Here is a 21,147-nt window from a genome sequence, read left to right on the forward strand (position 1 = left end):
CGTTGTTCTCCGCCTTGATTAGTCCCGAAATAAAATAGATGTAACCCATAAACCGTAAGAAATTGGTCAATCGATTATTCTTTTCAAATTCAACTACGATTGGTCCATTTCTTATGTCTTAAGGCTTAGGCTGCGGTTCGATTCACGCTCCAACGCTTTTGGCAGAGAGAAGATGCTTCTCTCTACTTTTGGAATACTTTCATCCTTGCCGTTAATCGAATATTAAATAAAGACAAATGATGATGGATTCCGTTGTGAGCCACGGACTGAGGTGGACGTCTGTGGCTCAGTACTCTGATAGTGTTGCATCATCTTTTGTCGCACAAATTTTTTGTTACTCAATCTTAAGCACAGGCTGTATCGTTTCTGGTGGAAACGGAAGCCTTTATTAGAAGAAGAAGAAGACAAATAATGATCACGAGCGCTGCAAGCGTAAATCGAACTGCAGCCCTATTGTGTTTCGAGAACTTACCATCGTTATTCTCGCTCACGCTCGCTATTAACGTCTCTAGAGAAATTTTTCGTCGTTGTCGACGTCGACGTCCCCTTTCTTCTTCTTCTTTTTCGTTTGGATGATCCTGGTCCTCTGTGCGCAGGGATATACTTGGCCGGTCTTTTGAATTTATTTGAATGACGCAATATTAAACCGTAAGTAGTGAGCAGAACAGTTGGCCACAAACGTCCACCTAATTCCGTAGCTCGCACACGAATCGTATCATCTAGAATTTTCCCGCGATGTAGCTGCGAGGGCGACTCGAGCTGGTTTCAGCGCCTCTGGAAAGTGGACATTGAACTACCATCTAGAGAGACCAATGAGAAGCACGTTTTTCGTCCTACGTGTGTTTCTCATTGGTCTCTCTAGTTTGTAGTTCAATGTGCACTTTCCAGCGGCGCTGAAACCAGTTCTAGTGCTACGTGTAATTCACGGTAGTCGCCGGCGCAAAATCCAAGAGTTTGCACTTTACACTTTTAGTCGGCGGTTAGTGGCATTTGGCGTCGTGTGCGGTGTGCGGCGCCGGTGAGTGTTGGTTAAAATTTTCAACGGTGAGACGTTGCACGCCAGGATGGGTCCCGTATTTTGCATCGTCTACGTCGCGCTGTTGTCCGCGTACACGAGCGCGAACGTGGACACGAGCACGCGGCGAACGAAAGGCGGTCAGGTGGTGCATCTGAACGAGGATAACTGGGATCGCATGCTCGTGGGAGAGTGGATGGTTAAGTTGTAAGTGCTGACACCGTGCACGTCGACATCGTGGTTGATGGCGTGTCAAAAAGTACACGAATTTGATTGTCGAATTTGACGAGGGTTAAAATTCCTGTCGAGGAAAACACAGGCAGGACGCGGAGAGTCACGCGAGTTAGATTCAACTCGACGAGATATACGTGTATTTTGTATTTCGATAGCATTGTGGAAAGCTTGTACATTTAAACCAAATTGTACAGTTTAACGATTATTATAACATATATGTTTTTTAAAAATTTGTTTTTAATGATATGATAATTTATTACAATTGAATGTATTGTGTTATTTATTAGTTATGCACCGTGGTGTCCGGCTTGTAAAGCACTTGAACCAGTCTGGGAGGATCTTGCATTATCCAAGAAGGATCTAAATATCAATGTTGGAAAGATAGATGTGACAGATTCTCCAGGTCTTAGTGGCAGATTTTTGGTTACAGCTTTGCCTACGATATATCAGTAAGTTTGCCATATTAATAGTTTATATTTTGTTGTACACATAAAATACATAATAAATACACAATTATTTTCTAAAATTTGCAAACCAAAGAAGAAATTTGTATTGAATAGCTACATATCTTAGAATTTATTTTTTGTTTTCCAGTGTCAACAATGGGATATTCAGACAGTATAAGAGCCCGAGAGATAAAGCCTCCTTGATTGAATTTGTATCCAAAAAAACATGGATGAAAGTGGATCCGATATCTAATTGGAAAAGTCCAACTTCATTCCACATGTCATTTTTAAGTCAATTTTTCAAACTGGCCCAAATGTTACGTGTAAGTATTTGTGTGTGTATGATATATATATATATATATATATATATATATATATGTGTGTGTAAAATAAAATTATATTTTTGTAACAAAAATTTCAATACAACATTGTTGTTTTCAGAATATCCACAATCAACTTTTGGAAGATATTGGAGTACCTGTATGGGGTAGTTACTTGATTTTTGCTGTTGCAACGGTTATTTTGGGCACAATATTAGGATTGGTAAGAATTATATGTTTTATGGATTAGATTAGAACATTTATTGATCCCTTTCAGATTACAAAGTCTTGAGTTTCTTTGCATCATATATCAACAATTGTTGTAATATAATCTGTTACTACTCTATTTTATAATTATCTGAATATTAACTTACATACTAACCACATTCTTCGCACTTAAAGGCTATCCTATCCTACTTATATACACATGCACGCCACTCGCTTTCTAATTACACTATCTTTTATCCTATCCTTGGGCTTCCGTTTCCCTCATCCTTCCATCTCTTTCTTTTTTTCTCCCTCATTTATCTCTCTAACTTTCTCATTTTCATTCTCACTCTTTTATTCCCATTCTCTCCTTTTTCTCCTTTCCTTTTTCTCAATTATTTTGTTCTCCTTTTCTTCATTACTTCCTCCAACTATTTTTCTCTCTCCCCTTCCTCTTCCAAAATCTTCCCAACCACCTCCTGCCATGTCTCCTTTTCCCCTTTCATTCTTTTTGTACATCTTTCCCATATATGTTCCCACGTTTCCTCCTCCATCCCGCATCTCCTGCATTTTCTCTTCTCTCTTGTTCAATACAATTCTTTTAATTTGTTTCCTATTCTACATATTATTATTCTTCTCCATCTTTCTTTCGTCCATCCCTTTTTTAAATATTCTGATCATTCTGATACTCCTTCCTTTTTAATCACCTTGTACCATTTATTGTATACCTCGACTCTCTTATTCTTTTTCATCTTTTTCTTCTCTGTCTCATTTTTCCATTACTTCATATACTACCAATCCTGCTCTCTCATTCTCCTCTCTCTTAAAAATTCCTTTTTATCTTGTTCCTGTCTTCCTATTACCCTCTCTTTTTCTCACCTTTCATTTCCCCCCAGTATTTTCTTGCAACCCCCCTCCCCTTCCCTCTTCCAACGTTTTTCCCATGTCCTTCTATCCACTCTTTCTCTCATCATCCATCTCTCCACCTTCTCTCTTACCATATAACCCAGCATCATCCTCCAATTTAACCCCATAGTCCACTTAATCTCTCATGCCCCTCCTCCACCTCTCTTCTTTCTATTCATCCCCACACTTCCGTTCCAATGATATGTTTTATATTATGTAATATATAAAATTTATATGGCTAAGGTGATTGTTAACTGTACTTGTAATTGTAGCTCATTGTGTGCGTGATCGACTTCCTCTTTCCACAAAAACCGTCGCAGCAACAAGGCAAGAAGAAGAAGACCGGTGGCGCAACGGATGGCGCTGGTCAGGAGAAAAATTCAGACGAGGATGAAATTGCCGAAAATATCGGGGACGATTTGATAGACGAAGAGGAGTCTGAAATGCCTCCAGAACTAGAACTGGAACAAGAGGAATCCGAGGCGAAGGAATCTGAAGCAAAGGGATCTGAAACGAAGGAAGCTGAGGCGAAGGAAGTAGAAGCGAGTGAGAAAGATAAAGATACCAAGGCTGATACCAGTAGTCCGAATGTTCGCAAGCGTAAGCCACGTAAGGCTGATTAGATATATTAAATTCGTTTAAATGTAAATATTCAAACTTGAATTAATTGCGACTAACCCTTGGTGGTGTACTCCCAAAGTCATTCCTGTGCATTGTAATGCGCCAAATGCGACATGATACTGTCTCGCATCTCAAAATATGGATAAGTGATGTGGATCGTCCAAGAGAATGATTGAAAGAAGTATAGGCGCCGCCTGCCGTCTCTTGGCTATGTTTAAAAATTTCAGTGAATGAAAATTTCAGATTGTCATTGCCTGTAAAACGTTTTCTTATCTACAAATACATTTTGAAAATATGGAAATGGGACACTTCAGGTATTATTCAGTAAAATTTTACAGTAGAATCTTGCAGGCGTTCCTGCTGTCGAATGTTCTCAGGGTGCTTAAACCTCTCGTTGAAGCAATGAGAAAATATAAACGTGTTAAAAGGACCCTATCAAGATCACGACAGATACATTTAACAGAGTAGCAAGTCGATTATACACGATAGTTGAAAGTCTTCGAAATGACTAAAAAAAACTTTTTTGAAGTTACGAAATTTACTTTTAGTGTGTGTTTTCTACAAAATATTTGTAAACTTTTTTTTTTGAAAGAATAGATCTAAAAGATACTTGATATTATTTTTTAAATTATTTATATTTCATATAGTGATGAAAGAAAGGCAGAAATGTTGAAGTCATATGTATGATAGTAACATCACATTTAAGTCTCTAATCTTTAGAAATTGGGAAAAGAGCTGTAATAGCATTTATTACCTTCTTTAAGGTTACACGTTGCAAGACCATTTATAAATCTATTAATTATAGTTGATATATAAAAATATTACGAAAGTCTATTTACAATTTTTTTTTTTTCAATCATTTTTGAATGAAATATTTTAAAATAGTAAAAAATGAATTGAAACCTACTTAAGAGTAATGATTACTTTTATAAGATTTATATATGCACACATATTTTTCAAATATAAATATATATATATAGGTATATATATATATATATTTATAGTATTTTGCAATTATAGTCATTTAACATAATCACGCATTTATTTATATAAAAAGGAAAATCATAAGTCTTTTCACTAATAGTCTAATTGAGATATTAATATATTAATAGCTGATGTTTATTATTGTCAGTTATTAGGGATTGTGGTCATTGCATGTATATTGTTTCTGGCAGCTTTTACACAAAATATTTTATATACTGATTTTCTGTGAATCTGATTGCTCTTTCTCGCTCTCTTAATAAATTATAGTATAATTATTAATGCTACTCATGAAAATTAATTAAATTAATTTAATTTGGAAAGTGAACAGTATTATCTTTCGCAATAAAACTTAAATTGCATTTTTATAAAGGCCTACTTTTAACTTGCTACGTTTGAGTTTAATTTTGCTGACATTTATATAATGTAAAAATAGATTGAATTAGAAAGAACATGACTATTTTAAAAAAATTTCTTCCATTTTATTGCAAGCACATGCTATACGTAGAATATGAATAAATGAAACCTTTGTCTTTAAAAGAGCATGATTATCCAATATTGTTTACATTTTCATTGTTTGTATATACATATATTTGAAGATGATTTTCAGTGAATTATTTATTTTTACTATACTGCAATGTCTTCCGCATATTATTTTTAATCATATAATACATCAGATTAAAATTTCCCTAATAACAATGACATTACATATATAAATACAGAACTCTCGTTATTTAATATTATTTTATTTTGATAATCTGATTAATGTAAAACTATTTTATAAACAACCTGTTCTATATTCAAGTCGATTTTTCTGCTTTACTGATACACGGTTTATATATTTAGGCTTTTAATTATTCCTCTGATAAATAGGATATTATCAATTATTAATATTAAGAAGAAATCAGCGTGAAGCTAATAAAAATAATAAACTCTGTAATATTTACTGCCTGATAAAGTTTTAATAAATACAATTTAAATCAATGATACACACAATTTTTATAGATCTTTTTATCCTTAATATCCTTATCGTATTTATACATTAAAACGTAATCGTGACTGTAATAGTAATGTAATTTAAATATTAAATAATATATGTGTGTTTATTGATATAAATTAAAAAGGAACGAATATTCCAATAAAATACATATATTTCGCAAATTCATATTATTAAATAAAAATAAAATATTAGAAATATTACACAATCTTTCCCAAAAGATTGTGATTTGTTTTAAAAAATTATTAAAATAGAAATTTAAATATATATACTTTTTTTATGTTTATTAATACCTTATGTATTCTTATAATAATACGTATACCTTATAATAATATTTCTCTTTTCGCAAAATATAAAAAAAATGAATTATATTTATTTTTGTTAAAAAAAAAATAATTTCATAATAAATGCTATATAACATTATTTGCGCTCGCGCACGCATGTCTAATGTGTTCCAAAAGTCATTGAAAAAAGAATTATAATTTTTGTGAGTGCATCCATGATATGAAGACAGAGAGAGAGAGAGAGAAATTCAAAGACAATTATGTACTGCATATTGCTCAGTTTGTGAACGCACATTTTGGTCAACTATCATTTGCACTACAAGGAGCATCATGCTTCTCGCGTCCCACGCTTAGCAGTGACATTTCTATATATGGTTAAGAAGTGCCTTGGATTGTGAATACGGATTGCGAAGTTAAAAAAATCAAGTTATCACCGAATTAAGAAACAAAATTTCCGTTCTTAACGCCGAACATTTAAAGTAGAAGAATAAAAATTCTAACAAATTGGTATTTTTTCATTATATTTATTTTGTATTTAATGTTAACGTTCACACTGTATGGCACATTCTCATTTTGCATTGTAACTTTTTGTACCTCTTTTATGACATACCGGTAAGAAAATAATGGATGCACAAAGTATTCACGAGTGTCTTTTCAATTGACAGCGATATGGAGTCTGTAATTCAACAGAAAGTCATAGAAGTTGCCAATCATGTTGAGCAGCAGTTAGACGCAGAATTGGAGAAGTTAGACAATTTGGATATCAACGATTATGAAAAGATACGCACACACAGACTGAATGAGCTCAAACGAATGCAAAAACAGAAGCAGGATTGGCTGGCTTCGGTAATGTGCCTCTGGCATGTTTATGCTTGCATTAGAATATTTAATACTAGAATTCTAAATATTGCATCAGGAACATGTATACAAATTTATGTCTGAAAATATTGTACAACTGTTGTACAAAGTATTGTATAACAACACACATTTTTTAATACATGTGTAACTGCATACTGCTACAGGGTCACGGAGAATATGCTGAGTTGTACGACGAGAAAGAATTCTTTGAAGTATCGAAAAAGTCTGAGAATATAGTTTGCTTATTCTACAAAGATGATTCTCCACGAAGTAAAATAGTGGATCATCATTTAAAGATTCTTGCGAAAAAACACATCGAAGCGAGATTCTGTAAGCTGAACGTCGAGAGATGTCCCTTTTTAACAGGTATTATTGCATGAGATGTCTTTCTCAAATATATTTTGATAGTGGCATACTTAAATTTGATAATATTTATTTGTGTATTACAGAACGATTACGGATCAGAGTTATACCTACAATTGCCTTAATTGTGAATGGTAAAACCAAGGATTATATTGTGGGTTTTACCGAATTAGGAAACTGTGATGATTTTTCCACACAAACATTGCAATGCCGTCTTGCACAATCTGGCGTGATCAATTATGACGATGATGTGCAATCGTCAGAAACTGGTAAAAAACCCTTTAATATATTTGGACCTTCGAAACCCAAGACCATCAAGGGACGTACCTCAGATGACTCTGATGACGACTGAGATTGCATCTAGATACAACAATTTATTTGTATATTCATTTTTCTCATGTATTAAATTTGAATTATATTCTTAGTCTCGTTTCATATTAGTGAGCTTTTTTACAATAAAGATATGATAAATTTTATATTTTAATACTTGGAATGTATCTAATTTTTTAGCATAATAGTTAAATTGTCTATACTAACATATTTTAAATTATATTTACATTAAAATATCAATAAATGCGTCTAATTGAAATTATAGAAATCGAAGAAAAATATTCTCGTAACATTTATATAATTTAAAATAAATTATATAGTAATATCGTAAAAATATATATTACCTTTCATAATTTGAGATAAATTATTTTCATGTGCTGAAAATAAATACACACATACATATAGGAAAGAAATAGAAGATTCATCTTATGCCTTGATAATCAATTTGTATATTTAAAATATTATAAAATAACATACACGGTCTGTCTCAAAAATTTCCGAATTTTCTTTAAAATTATTTCTTATATGTAATTTCATTTATTAATTATTCAAAGTACATTCCATCGAAAATAATTTTTAGAAGTCTTTCGCTAAATCTTTGTAGCAATTGTACATTTTTTTTGGAAATATCTCTGGTAATCTTTTTATAAGAAAAATAATCTCGATTAAAATTTTCTGTCATCATTTTCGAGATCGTTAAAATATTATACTTTATTTTTAACTTCGGTAGAAAATAATCAGAGAAAGCTGTATCAAATAAATAATAGATGGTAGATGACCAAGTATTAAGACATCTTTTGGAATCAATATATTCGGTTTGTTCCATTACTTTTCTCAAAAACGTACTTTCACTTTTGTCGTTACAGCAAATAAATAATACAACGTTGAGGAATACAGCTGTACAGAGTCAGAAATAAAGTTTCATAGAAAATAATTCCATACTATTTTAATAGATAACTTTATATAACTTATAGAAAAAAGTTCAGAAATTTTTGAAGCAGATTGTGTGTATAAGTCATAACATCCGTTTAATTTTAGTATATTTACAATAACAATTTCACACAAATGAGAGACAATACGACTTTTTGGATCTTATAATAGAAAGCAAAATGGAAATAACTTTATGGAGCTATACAATAAAATAGAGAAATAGTAACTCCGTGTATTGTGTATAAACTGTCATATATTTGCAATTGTATCATGAAACATGAGAGATTGCTGTACAAGTTATCAAGAATATCACAGTAGTAATGTAATGATAAGTCATACACAGTTGACTAATTTTAAAATATTCCGAAATATTTGTAGCATATTATATATAATAAAAAAAAAACTAACACACAATGGAAAAAGCATTATAAATTTTGGTTTACTTTAAAAGAAGGTATATGTATTCAAATATTATCATCTAAAACATAACAAAAATCTTTAATCTATTATCTTATATTTGAATGAGAAAAAAATAATCTAATTAAATTTTTTAAGTTTTGAAAAATTTATTAGTCATAAAAGACTTAGAAGTCAATAAATTAGACTTATTAGTCATAAAAGACTTAGAAGTCAGTTAAATCGTTGCATCGGGATATGTCGAATAATGTACAATAGTAAACTAAACATATTTGCAGTAATGTCATGTATGAACAGAATTAAAGTATCATTATAAAAAATGTTTTAATCTGTGATATCATGAACGTTACTTATGAAAATATCACAAGACACAAATATCTCGTTTACAATATATGTATTTCATAGTACTGCAAAATAACATACGGCATGACTATATTTACAAGAATTTTATATGAAATGTCATTATCTTTTGTGAGCACATATATGAGTGTACGTAAGAACTATATTAGATTTAAAGATGTTTCATCACTGCTTATCTAATACATGGAATCGAATTAGGCTAATATAATACTTATAGGGCAATGGTAAATTTATTAACAAAAATACTTGCGTTACAGCTATAATGCAAATTTATACTTTTCTGAAACAACAAAGTAATGTTTTGATAATTCAAAAAACTTAACTTGAATTTTTGCTTATTGAAACTTTAAAATTATGAATATATTTGAATATAATTCAAAAAAATAATCAATAGTGTAAATGTATATATTGACAGTATCATAAACATAAATATTAATTTATTTTTCTTATTGAAAATATAAATCCGATTAACTGAATGATGAAATGCATAAAATGCATGTGTTTCAGATCACTATACAGGTATTCATATCTGAGAAAATCACATAAGCATGTGTCGTCTACCTTTAATACGGTTAACTAAATTACAAATCTTAAGTGCTGGCCCGAGTTTTAGCCCCATATACTTCATCATCATGTCGCTATTGAGAAGAAGTAGAGCCTTGCCATCAATTTCCTAAAAATTGTCATTATTAATTTGATAATAAAACAAGTTAAATGTCTGTTTATATTTAACTCACATGTTTCCTAAACAAATCTGCATGTTGTCCCAATGCAGGGTCTGTAATAGCAATATAATTTATTACATCTTCAATAGTCCAATCCGCCGGCTCTGTCGAAGGAATACGATTTCCAGAGGTTTCAGATTGAGTAGTGGACGTTGCTGCTTCCAATTCTGTACATAAATGTCATAAATACGTTTCTTAATCAGCATGTCTGTTTAATTAGTAGGTTTATTTAATCATCAATTTATTTTATATATTCAAGCTTTGTAGAAATAGTGCAAAATTCTTTTACATGTTACATTATCCTGAGCAATAGAACAATAATTATATCCATATATTCTTAAGGAGATTCTTCAGTCTTTTCATATAATATAAAAATTTGATCAAAAATCCTTATGAGTTTTAAATAATTTTTTTATAAACAAAATATAAGAAAATTATAAATATTCTTGCAATTCGCAGTTTTACTTATACAAAATAAAGCTTTGTGAAAAATATGAAATATTTACCGGGAACAGATTTGCGAGCTTGCTTTGCAAGTGGAGGGGATGTCTCTGTAGGAGAATTATTTGTACTTTGCACAGTAGTTTGCGGTATTTGTTGTTGCTGAGTTAAATTTAAATTTCGTTGACTATCCGATGACCATCTTCGTTTCTCTCCTGCAGAATTATTCGCTTCTTCATTATTGGTGGATTGTGGTTGTTGTAACAATGGCGTATTAAGACATTTGCTGCAAGGTTCTTTCCTTCGGATTAGCATGTATTCACATGTACGGAGGTCCTCGAGTTGCTGCTTAATGTATGCATAGAAGTCTTCCTCTTCCAGGAAAACGGGTAACCTGACGACGGTAGGCTTCTTCAAAGTTCCCAAACTCAAATTTATGGTTTCGCCTTTGCCATTTCTCAGTAAAGTCAATATTTGCCTGGGATTCAGAGCAGCCATTAAAAATGCTTGGAAGATGTCTCTTGCAACAGTTGTCATAGGACCAGTGCCAAATTGCGCTGGCATCGCTTTCACCTTTCTATTATCAAAATATGGCCCACAGTGACATTTATGATTGACATAAAGCGTAACTGCAATGTAAAATCAAGTTGTCATTTAAAGTTTATTGTGTGAATCTTATTATATTTTGTAGAAGATACAGCACATCACTTGCGCTTTATGTAAAATTATAATTTACTGACCGTTTTCAAGTGGCTTGGTATTGGCTGTGCTAGTGTCAGGTTCTGTAGCTGGCTGTAATGATGAGTTGGAACCTGCGGGGCTTACTAATGCAACTGCACGTTCTGGAGTGTTCTCAGTTGTGCTGGTATTGTTTCCAGATACTGCCATCACTAACATAACATTACTGCCAGACCTGCCGGATCTAAATTTGTTGGAACCCGCTGTATAGATTAAAATTGAGAATGTTATTAAAATGTCGATTACACGTATTTAAATACTATATAACATTGATATATATATATATATATATATATATATATATATAATAAACCCCAAAAAATTGTCAAAGAGTGGATCGATGGATCATTGGACGGGGCCTTTGATGCAGAATATCAGGTTACTGGGAAGGATCAGACTGTGTAACTGACATCTCACATCTGCCGATCGATCCACTTTTCGACAATTTGTGTATATATATATATATACACTGATCTGCAACAACTATATGATTACTTTAGAAATTATAAAATAATTTTTGCATGTACATTTTTGTCTTGGCGGCTGTAATGGATGTCCACTTTTGAAGCACCATCCGGCAGGGAAAATATCTCGGGAGTCATAACGGCACCAGTAATCAAAAGCACCGCGCCAACCATCAAACGTAATGTGTATCATGTCGTCGTTAACTGCGCCGACGGTCGCGGTGCATATAAGTTGTGGATTCTTCTTATCAATTGCTTCTAACTTATGTCCGACCTCAAACAAATTAGAGCGCGGCGTCTTTGGTTCACGTTTGAATACTTTTGCCGGTGCCATTTCGGCGCCATTTAAAGTTTTTAGGAGGAACATTGGCCAACTTGAAGCATTCATTCGGAAGCCTAGCGGTGGCTGAAGCATCCCGCCTGATTTTTCACAGTGGCCTATCGGATGTATCTCGTTACTGTCGACCAATCGCCAAAAATCGTTCTTATTATCAGAGCCGTCTAATCTTAATCTTAACCGCGGTCCAAGAACACCTACTACCGTGGCGATACAAGTTGACGTCAAGTTTCGTGGGTCTAGCGCTTCCAATTTCATATTGATTTTAAATTCGTTCGTTGGCGGGACTTCATGCTGAAATAAAAATAATGCATGATACGCAATGTAAGATCAGTATCCTGCAAGCACTGAATCTATATGTACACTCTAGTAGGATTAAATAAAACTTGTATAATTGTACAACAGGCCAAATTATATATCGCACTGTACCTGTTTAAAGCACTCGTTTGGAGCCGCCGTGCTATTTGTTTCTTTTAAATAAAGATCCCAATCAAAGGTCTGATAGGTTTCGTACTGAAACGATCCGGTAGACGTTGACGGTGGATTGGATACAGTCGTGTGATTATTCGTGTTGGTGTAAGATTGTGTTGTCGATGGTACATTATTATTGCTTGGTAATCCAGACGGAGCTGGAGACGGAGCGGGAGACGGCGATGATGGATCCCTGTTGTCTACACAAATCAAACGTTTGTTCGAATTGCCACAAAAAGTTCGTACAGATCTATATAAAAATAAAAACTATACAATCAACTTACTCTTCTTCGTGTCCGCTTGCGTTTCCTTCTTCTGATACGCATTCAAGCAGAACGAGGAGCAGAAATCCTTTGTAGGAGCATCCTTCTGCTCCAATCTGAACGGCGTACCTCTGATCACGCTGTCGCACTGTACACAAGCGCCCCGTGCATACGTCTTGCGAGACTCGGACAGGCATGTCTCCGAGCAGAACTCCTTCTTGCCGTTCTGCGTGGGTAGGACATACTTCAGGGGTAGCTTGGTCTCGCCGCACCACGTACACGGGGAGTGCTTCACCTTCGGAGGTCGCCCTGGACCTGCAACACGCAAAAGGCATTGGCAATTCACCCGTTCTATTGCGACGACGTTTTCTGACAATATTCGTCGTCGAGAGGCATCACGACCGAGTGACAGAAATTCGCGGGAAGACGGGGGCGGCGATGACGAGGCGGGAAGATAGACGAGAGACGGCGTATTATTCTCTCAAGCTCGTATAAGGTTAATCCTGCGAATGTTTTCGCGTACCTCGCACTTTAATCTGCGTAGCCGACATCCCACCGTCGACCGGCGCGGGTAACTATCGACGTGAAATTGCCGCTAGCCGCCCAGCTAGCGCAACCGTACGATCGGGCCCATGGTTCGTGGCTCTGTGTGGAAATAATTTCGGCGCCACGAAACCGCCGCGGGGTTACGAGGTTGAACGTAGCCTCAATCGCGCGGCGGCGAAGCCGAATTGATCACTGAATTGTCCACTCGCGCGACGGAACGGCCGTTCGTGGAGCTTCCTCGCTTCAACCGCAATTCGTTCCGTCGGGGCAGCGCGCGGTGTAGCTCGACAGTCAAAATAATCTACATATCGCGCATTAAAAATTGTTGTGTCAATCCGCCATATTGCTTCAATTTCGCCGCGCGCCGCGCCGCGCAATTCGTGTATATACATACAAGCACAGTGTAGTATGTATGTATACACGTATACACAGTGACGCTACTCTGTTAGAACTTTTGATAGTTTGATGTAAAGCCCGTTCTGCGATGAAACTTAAGACTTAAGATTTTAAGCTTTTAAATCTTAAACCGTTAAGACTCAAGCCGTTACATCGTAGTGTCTGCAATTAATTAAACGTTGTAAGATTGTAACTTTAAGCTTTAACGACCAAGCAGCCAATCAGAAAGCAGAAGCGGCAATGGAAGGCAGTGCGATGATTGGTTCTTATATCGCGCTCGATTTTAAGCCGTTAACTTTTGGCATTGAAGTTTCGTCAATTCGCTTGAGAATTAAAGTTAAGGCTAAAGTAAAAGGCGGGAACGCCTTACGAACGGAAATGACATCACGAATTAACGCCCTAAAGCTTAAATCTTAAGTTTCATTGTAGAAATGGGCTTAAGAGAATCGAAAGTCTGTTCAATTTTTATACAGATAGATTAATTAATCTCTGTAAAAATAATCTTTTGTTCTCAGTTTTCTGATTAATATTTTTCATTAAACAATTAATGAACAGTTTTTACTGAACCTGAAAACTATATTCACTGAATACTTTGATTACTGAATACTTTTATTTATTAATAGCTTTAATAATCTAGGCTGCGTTCCGATATTCACTGCAAGTACTGAAAATCTATAATATACGTTACGTGCACTATAGATTTTCAGCACTGGCAGTGGCTAGTGAATATCGGAACGCAGCCTCTTAGTAACTTTAGTTCTGGTTATTTTTAGGTGACTCGATGCGCATGCGCTCTTCTTGTTTGCGCCAGTTATTAACACCTTTAAAGTCTGTTCAAATTTGCGCGGGCAGCGTAGCCAACGTGCGTACGAATGGGAAAATCAGCCAACCACGTGTCGGATAAACAGAATGCATGCTCGTGTGTCTCATGGCTGCAATTTTGAAGTTTGGGTTAGCGGTAGCGAGCGGCCGGCAAATTGCTTCGAGAGGTATTTAAAGACGATTACAACGCGTGACGTTACGTCGCGCGTAGAAGTACTTGAGATACGTTGATCCGCGTTATTTTGATTAGCGGACACGTCAAGTGTGTTATTGGCAACACGATGCGATACACGATGGATATAAATGGAAACGGTTCGCGTGTCAGGTTATGTTGTACATTGCTCGTTTGTTGCAGGCTTAAGAAGTACGTGTCAATTCACCGGGATGTCCCAGTTAGACAATGTGCCCGATGTGGATATCGACGGTCACGGGAGATTCAAGTATATCTTGATCGATGTGCAGGACGACGTCGGTAAAACGAGCAAGAAGATCGTCAGGGGATACGCGAGAGCGCAGTGGCACTGTGAGTCCGTAAATACGTTCATTATATACATATATTTTAGTTGCATCAACAAACAATTGTTGCACGTCAGGGATATGGGTGATGTTGAAAGTAAAATCGAGTAATTAATTTTAAAAAGTGTCCAGAAAAACGATGATAATAAAAATAATTCGTAATTTCTTTATAGCCATTTTAATAATTATAAACTTTAGCTATAAATATTATTGTGTATATATTATATAAAGTTTGAAAGTAATTTTGATCAAAATTTGATTAACGTAATCGGTGATTAATTTATAGCATAAATACTTGTTCCAAATTTTGATTTACATAGCTTATCGTTCTAAACTTAGTGTCTTTGCATGTATTAAACTATAAAAGATTCGTAGGTTCTATTTACGTTAACAGAATATTGTAGATATTTTTTAAGTTAACTATGATTAAGTTAATCAAAAATTAACTTTTTTTTTTAATTAGCACCCTCTTAACAGCTTATGCAACACTTATAGAGAACATTTGTTGAAAAACTCATATGAACTTTTCGGACAATCTAATACTTATATATGTATTTATTATTTACAATGCTAAAGATACAATCTGTACATCTTTACATATTTTCATTGTGGATAGAGAAGCGATTTGACATGTTAATATCTCATTTGGAAATGATTGCTATGATTTATTTTTTTATTAGTTGCATTGTAGTTTGTAATTTTTTGTGGGATTGGCCAGTCAATACAATAATTACTTGCAAACAAAAGAATAATAATTGTGCAAAGTGTTTCATTATCACTAATGATGCATTAATGATAAATGCGATGGATTTGAAGTTGTAAAGAGATATGAAAATAAAAAAATGTTTTCGATATAGCAGATAATGCTTAGATAAATGCTCAGATATGCATAGATAATTAATTTCTTTTAGTTAAGTTTTAATATACTTTCATTTCTCAATACATGTTTTAAAATATTTTATCTTGGTCATAGTTATAAGGTCAAAACTTGTTATTAAGAATCTTGATTAGGAATTCAAGATTCTTAAAAAGAAATTAAATTTACAATTATCGAGAGATATACAATTTAACTTTTATCTAGTGATAGTGGGATAATTTGTACATCGATTGTTATAATAAAAAATAGATCTTTATCTCACTCTGAAAAAATATCTTCGATATTTTTAATTCAGTACATATTACGTCTTTTTCATATAGATGGTTGTAGAGATAAGTTCTCAGTTTATGTACATACAAAAATGAAAAAATGTCTATCCTTTCATATGTTTTCGAAATGAACGCAGAGTCTGTTTGCAAGTGATTAAGGATGGCAGTAGGAGACTTTTCATATAGGTATTAAATGAGTAGGAAGATATAAACGCAAACAGTTTCAAGCGACTTCCATTCACGAAGCTTCAGATATATGTATAGTTAGCGATGACATTCTCGTAGCTTATATAAGAATATATTATATATTATATATGTATGTCTTAATATTATCCAACCGTGTAAATATACAGGAATATATATTTCTTGAGAGACTTTCTTCTTTTCACATGGTAAAAGTACTAGATGAAAAAATTTGTAAACAAATCATAATTTTTCAGTGAAATTTAATTTCTCCTTTCATGCCAAGAAATGATTTATGTATGATACATTGAGTTAGCAACTTTACACACTTGATTACAACAAAGACATTCATCAGAATGTACCTCTTTTCCTCGATAAAATCAAAATCCTGTTAGGATCTGTGCAATGTGCGATAATATGCGAATGCTTGGCGCACAATTTTTCGATCTCCCACGAAAATCCCACAATATCTTAATTAATCTCACTTCTATAAAATTTCCTCTACAAAATGAAAAGCGCAATATTTGTTCATTGTTTTCCCAAGATTGCATATAATTTGACCATTTCCGAATTTACATTTCATTTTCTTAAAAAAAAAAACAAAAAACCAGATATCCACATCTACGTGTACAACGATTCTAATGACAATTGACGACAGGGTTCACTATACATTATCTTATCCTCTTTTCTCTTATTTGATGTAGTCGCGTCACGAGATTTTTCTGTGAGAAAACAGTAAGGATCACAACGATGCAAAGTAAAATGTTATATCAAGTCAATTGTCACTGACTGCCACCAGATTTCCGTTCGTTTACTAAGACGCCCTTCTGAAACAGCACCAAGCACGTTGAATGCTGACGCTGAGTCTGCAGGTCTTGTGATTGGAATTCTTGATGGCCTTCGCATCGCTACTTTTCCTGACAGACGGCCGCGACACCGCGTCGCCTCGTTGCGCCCGCTCTCAGGTGCTGTCACTCTCCTCGCAGTGCTCTATCAGGTCCACGTCGGTCACCCTCGACTCCTTCTGCTCCTTAATAGCCTCCAGCTTGTTCTCCTTATTCCGATGACTGCTACCACTGTCGGATTTCTCCGTGATCTCGTTCGTGCTGTTTCCAAATTCCTTCGACGCCTCTCGGGTAGGGGACGGGAATCCCACGAGATCCATATCCGTGTTACTGTGCATCAGCGTGAATGGCAGCTTCAAAGATACTTCACCGCCCATCGCCGAGATGAACAATTTAACCTTAAAGAAAAAACGAAATCTTCATAAAACATTTTTTTAATATAATAACCTGTAGTAATCCCAGGCTACATCCCAAAACATTGCTTTCGAGGAAAATTTTATTAAAAACATAATTTAACGCAAATTATAGATTATAATTATTGCTTTTTAATAAATTTTCTTGAAAACAATGTTTTGAAATGTGCATCTAAATTAAATAGAGATAAATCAATGAAAAAAATATATATATCTTATTTGTTCTTAAAATAATATTGCATCAAATTTGACAATCTGTGTTGTCGAGAATGTACAAACTGTGCATTATCTATATTGATTTTTATCTGAAACGAAATATCAAATCAAAGAATTTTCTCTAGAATAATGTTTTTATATCGAAAGAATAGTCTTTTTGAATTTTTTCTACAATGGTTTCAAAAATTTAGTTTTCAAAAATAAGCATATCTGACGATCTTCATTATATTTCCTCCTTTTTTATATTTAAAAAATTACCTTCACGTAATAAGATACGTAAATTGTATAAACGTTTCTATCATCAGGCCCGTTCCGAGGGTTAGTAACCGTTGACGCCAGGCTCGCTCCGGTTTTCGTGTAGCTGTCCTCTAAGGCGATCCAATTTTTAGTCGTGCCCTTAACAAGCCTGAGAGTGTAAGTCTTTCTCAAATTACCACCTGGACCCAGAGGACAGTCCTCTTGCGACGACATAAGGGCCACAACGTTTTTGAATTTGCCGTTGCTGAACATACAAACGTCCACGTGTTGCACGACGAATACCTGTAAAGCAAACATTTCATCACATGCGGATAACTTTTAAATTATCTGTAACTGCGAACATAATTTATTTGATTTGATTTATCTGTAAAACATCAGTGGAGTTTTACTTCATAATTATATTATTACATATATATAAATTCACAAATGTAATATTTCATTTAAAAAATCAACTCTCAATTTTCCTCTTTATATCAAAATAAACTAGCAGTGATGTATATTAAAAAAACTATCTCTTGAAAAGATCGCGGCATCTTGCCGCTGTAATAAGAATATCTCTAAAAAGCACATGTGATTCTGCAAAATCACATACGTGTAAGCTAAAGCTTCGGAGGTGCTCTATAAAGTTGGTGATCAGAACATTTTAAAACGACAGTGTCAAAAAGATCATTCCTGTTTTTTTTTTTTTAGCGATTCTCTTTCCGATCATTTTGTCCAGTAGATTTATATGTACATGTAGATTATAGATACATCTTATCAAACATTAAAATCAATTGTTGTTTGGTTGATGTCCGTTATTGTATTCATGTATTGGCCACGAATTTAAATTTTACGAAATATAACTCATATAACTTATTGATGTATACATATAGATTGTAGATACAGCTTATCATTCACTAAAATCAATTGTTATTCGGTTGATGTCCGTTATATCCATATATTGACCATGAACTTCAATTTGATTACGAAATGTAACTCATATAACTTACAGGTGGTCAAGGAGTGTCGGTTTGTTTGCCTAACTGTTGGAACAGAGTTAACATGGGGTTGCGCCCGTCCTTTCTGGCTGGTGGGCAGAATATCGGTAGGGCGTACCGTGCTCCTATTTTCAAACAACGTTCTCCATTGCTGTTAATGAAGTAGAGTTCAAAAGCGCTTGATGCGAGCGCAATTTCCTGTCTCACGGCGTAACCTTTGGCATCCCAGGTTGATTTCTCCTCGAGAGAGATTTCTATTCGTTTTGCGAGCGTTGTCTCGCAAGGAGGGAATGTCGGACAGATCAACGCTGTCGGATTATCGTAGCCAGATTCAATGCCAGTATCGTCGCCTCTTTGTCCTTTGCCCCTTGCATGTGTGCGAAACAAATTGAATTATAGATTCAACGGCGCGACGTTCCTCCCCGTGGTTTTGCAAATAACATCATATGGAAATGGCTCCTGTCGATTTCTGTCCGTTACCGGGAAAATCGCCGATATTGTTTGTACGTTGTTGTCTTTATTTCATGAGATGGCAAGGTATGTACATTAAAGAATCGACAGAATATTGTTATTCATTTATCGACATCAATGTCATGATTACCCTCAATGGACATTTCGATTCAATAGAATCTCTGTTTAATTTATTTTGCTGCTCTTTTAACGTTTTGAGAGAAGAGAAATTAGCCACTCGAGGTTCTCAACATTTTGTTTTTCGAAAAAGTTAGCTTACAATTTTGTTCCTAATTCTCAGTTGTTTCATCTAGTTGAATTATGACGACGCTTATTGGCTTACTCATTCATGTATAGAATATTTAATTAGACATCGGATAGGATGCTATGAATTCTTGAGCGTGCAGTCAGACGCGTGTAACCACAATTCTCGTTACGCTTGCTAGACTTGTTTCTGCAGATGTAGCGCACGTTTTAGTAAAAAGAGTGATTTTTGCGAGAGTCTAAACTACCGTGTAGAAGAAGACAATAAGCTCAGCAGACGACGACGAGCAGATAACGACGATTACTTTGCGACATTTCAGAAGTAATTTTTACGTGGCAGTTCAAAGTATCGGTCTACGGCGTTTTAGTTCACCCTTGTCATCTGTAATACTCCTTACTAAATTTCTAAATTAACTTTGTTACGGTATATATTACTAATGCTTGTCTTCTGTTTTAATTGTTCGTTGATGCATATGTATACTGCTTATTATTGCCCGAGGGCAGCCGGTCTCCTTGAACTTCCCCTTCGAAATTGACAATTTGAATTAATCAATATTCTGCAGGCCAACAATTGCTACTTGAGCCTCCGCTTTCCTGACAGGCTTTTCCCTTAAGCCTCGATTAGCGACATGCGGTTTGTGTCAATTGTAGAATCTGCCGAATTATTTCATTGCGTCCTACGACCACGGATTTTTGTGACACTGCATTTTTTTTTCACTAGTAAATATATAAATGACAGAAATTTAAAAAAAAGCAACAGCAAAATTTGTATTGGCTGTGTACCTATTTTTTTAGGGCTCTATGTAAATATAAATTATATATTTTTATTTTTTTTGTAAAATATAAATATGTAGATTTGCGTATATAAGGGTAAATATTGTAAACGATGATACTAAATAAATCTCCGTATGAGATAAAATACGAGAAAATAAAACGTTTTTTTTTTAAACGATACTAGAATCGAATCATGCTTTAATCTCCATCCAAATCTAGATTCTGCATTTTTTTCCCTTTCTAAATAGATTAACGTGTACTAGGGCGAGTTGAACATAAAGCGGAATTACTGAGCGTTTCTGTTTCTCTCTAATATTAACCGTGGTTTTATTACACAAGTTCCACTTACGTAATCGTATTTGTATACTAAGAGAGCTGGATTAAGTTCGTTAATTTCGCTTTAAGGTGCGAAACTGCAGACACCTAGATCGCGGGGGAACCGTAAAAGGAGCCTGAAAGTGAAGCATTGAAACTGGAATATGTATGCTAGGGATTTGTCGAGTTCTCTTGCACAGAATATCTGCGAATTATTAAATATTTTTAAATTCAATACTCCCTTGCGAATCTTATTGAATAATTTAAGTAAGTTCGTAAATATATTTTATTCGTAAATAGAGTATACATCGCGTGCAT

General features: G+C 34.4%; 5 protein-coding genes across 8 annotated transcripts in view; 3 read left to right on the forward strand and 2 right to left on the reverse strand.

The window, feature by feature from the left end:
* The first annotated feature begins 943 nt into the window (after positions 1 to 943).
* Positions 944 to 5,474, forward strand: LOC105462999 (thioredoxin-related transmembrane protein 1-like). The gene is made up of 5 exons (XM_011709982.1): positions 944 to 1,222; positions 1,537 to 1,698; positions 1,844 to 2,018; positions 2,137 to 2,238; positions 3,401 to 5,474. The coding sequence occupies exons 1-5, from the start codon at positions 1,065 to 1,067 to the stop codon at positions 3,749 to 3,751; spliced, it is 948 nt and encodes a 315-aa protein (XP_011708284.1). The 5' UTR covers positions 944 to 1,064; the 3' UTR covers positions 3,752 to 5,474.
* Positions 5,475 to 6,302: 828 nt separating this feature from the next.
* LOC105463000 (thioredoxin domain-containing protein 9-like) lies at positions 6,303 to 7,802 on the forward strand. The gene is made up of 4 exons (XM_011709983.1): positions 6,303 to 6,518; positions 6,677 to 6,857; positions 7,034 to 7,235; positions 7,319 to 7,802. The coding sequence occupies exons 2-4, from the start codon at positions 6,681 to 6,683 to the stop codon at positions 7,582 to 7,584; spliced, it is 645 nt and encodes a 214-aa protein (XP_011708285.1). The 5' UTR covers positions 6,303 to 6,518; positions 6,677 to 6,680; the 3' UTR covers positions 7,585 to 7,802.
* A 1,901-nt stretch (positions 7,803 to 9,703) lies between these two features.
* On the reverse strand, positions 9,704 to 13,619 carry LOC105463001 (polycomb protein Scm). Its single transcript, XM_011709984.1, has 8 exons — positions 13,232 to 13,619; positions 12,730 to 13,023; positions 12,404 to 12,645; positions 11,701 to 12,268; positions 11,176 to 11,376; positions 10,501 to 11,064; positions 10,007 to 10,161; positions 9,704 to 9,942 (listed from the first exon to the last, which is right to left on the reverse strand). Exons 1-8 carry the CDS (start codon positions 13,257 to 13,259, stop codon positions 9,808 to 9,810), a joined length of 2,187 nt encoding a protein of 728 aa, XP_011708286.1. The 5' UTR covers positions 13,260 to 13,619; the 3' UTR covers positions 9,704 to 9,807.
* A 911-nt stretch (positions 13,620 to 14,530) lies between these two features.
* Positions 14,531 to 21,147, forward strand: part of LOC105463006 (14 kDa phosphohistidine phosphatase-like) — a 71,357-nt gene continuing 64,740 nt past the window's right edge. The window contains exons 1-2 of one of the 2 annotated variants that reach the window (XM_011709994.1): positions 14,531 to 14,639; positions 14,828 to 14,995. In XM_011709994.1, coding sequence (XP_011708296.1) covers positions 14,564 to 14,639; positions 14,828 to 14,995 — 244 coding nt within the window. In that variant the 5' untranslated portion in view covers positions 14,531 to 14,563. Of the gene's footprint in view, positions 14,643 to 14,827; positions 14,996 to 21,147 lie in introns of both variants that reach the window. The other variant, XM_011709995.1, reaches the window with a different exon arrangement.
* The window catches only part of LOC105463005 (phosrestin-2-like), a 52,437-nt gene continuing 47,463 nt past the window's right edge, over positions 16,174 to 21,147 (reverse strand). For all 3 annotated transcript variants that reach the window (XM_011709992.1, XM_011709993.1, XM_011709991.1), the window contains 2 exons: positions 18,050 to 18,331; positions 16,174 to 17,560 (listed from right to left, as the gene is read on the reverse strand). In XM_011709992.1, coding sequence (XP_011708294.1) covers positions 17,279 to 17,560; positions 18,050 to 18,331 — 564 coding nt within the window. In that variant the 3' untranslated portion in view covers positions 16,174 to 17,278. The remainder of the gene's footprint in view (positions 17,561 to 18,049; positions 18,332 to 21,147) is intronic.

Source organism: Wasmannia auropunctata, unplaced genomic scaffold, assembly GCF_000956235.1.
Source record: "Wasmannia auropunctata unplaced genomic scaffold, wasmannia.A_1.0 LD336092.1, whole genome shotgun sequence".
NCBI classification, from domain to species: domain Eukaryota; kingdom Metazoa; phylum Arthropoda; class Insecta; order Hymenoptera; family Formicidae; genus Wasmannia; species Wasmannia auropunctata.

Bases quoted from the DNA above. Each gene is read 5' to 3' on its own strand.
- LOC105463000 (XM_011709983.1), top strand. From the start codon at position 6,681: ATGGAGTCTGTAATTCAACAGAAAGTCATAGAAGTTGCCAATCATGTT. The intron at 6,858-7,033 runs GTAATGTGCCTC...ATACTGCTACAG, and splicing joins AGCAGGATTGGCTGGCTTCG to GGTCACGGAGAATATGCTGA. The intron at 7,236-7,318 runs GTATTATTGCAT...TGTGTATTACAG, and splicing joins GAGATGTCCCTTTTTAACAG to AACGATTACGGATCAGAGTT.
- LOC105462999 (XM_011709982.1), top strand. From the start codon at position 1,065: ATGGGTCCCGTATTTTGCATCGTCTACGTCGCGCTGTTGTCCGCGTAC. The intron at 1,699-1,843 runs GTAAGTTTGCCA...TTTGTTTTCCAG, and splicing joins GCTTTGCCTACGATATATCA to TGTCAACAATGGGATATTCA. The intron at 2,019-2,136 runs GTAAGTATTTGT...TGTTGTTTTCAG, and splicing joins AACTGGCCCAAATGTTACGT to AATATCCACAATCAACTTTT.
- LOC105463001 (XM_011709984.1), bottom strand. From the start codon at position 13,259: ATGTCGGCTACGCAGATTAAAGTGCGAG. The intron at 11,377-11,700 runs GTACATGCAAAA...TAATCTATACAG, and splicing joins ACAGCCGCCAAGACAAAAAT to CGGGTTCCAACAAATTTAGA. The intron at 10,162-10,500 runs GTAAATATTTCA...ATTTATGTACAG, and splicing joins AGCTCGCAAATCTGTTCCCG to AATTGGAAGCAGCAACGTCC.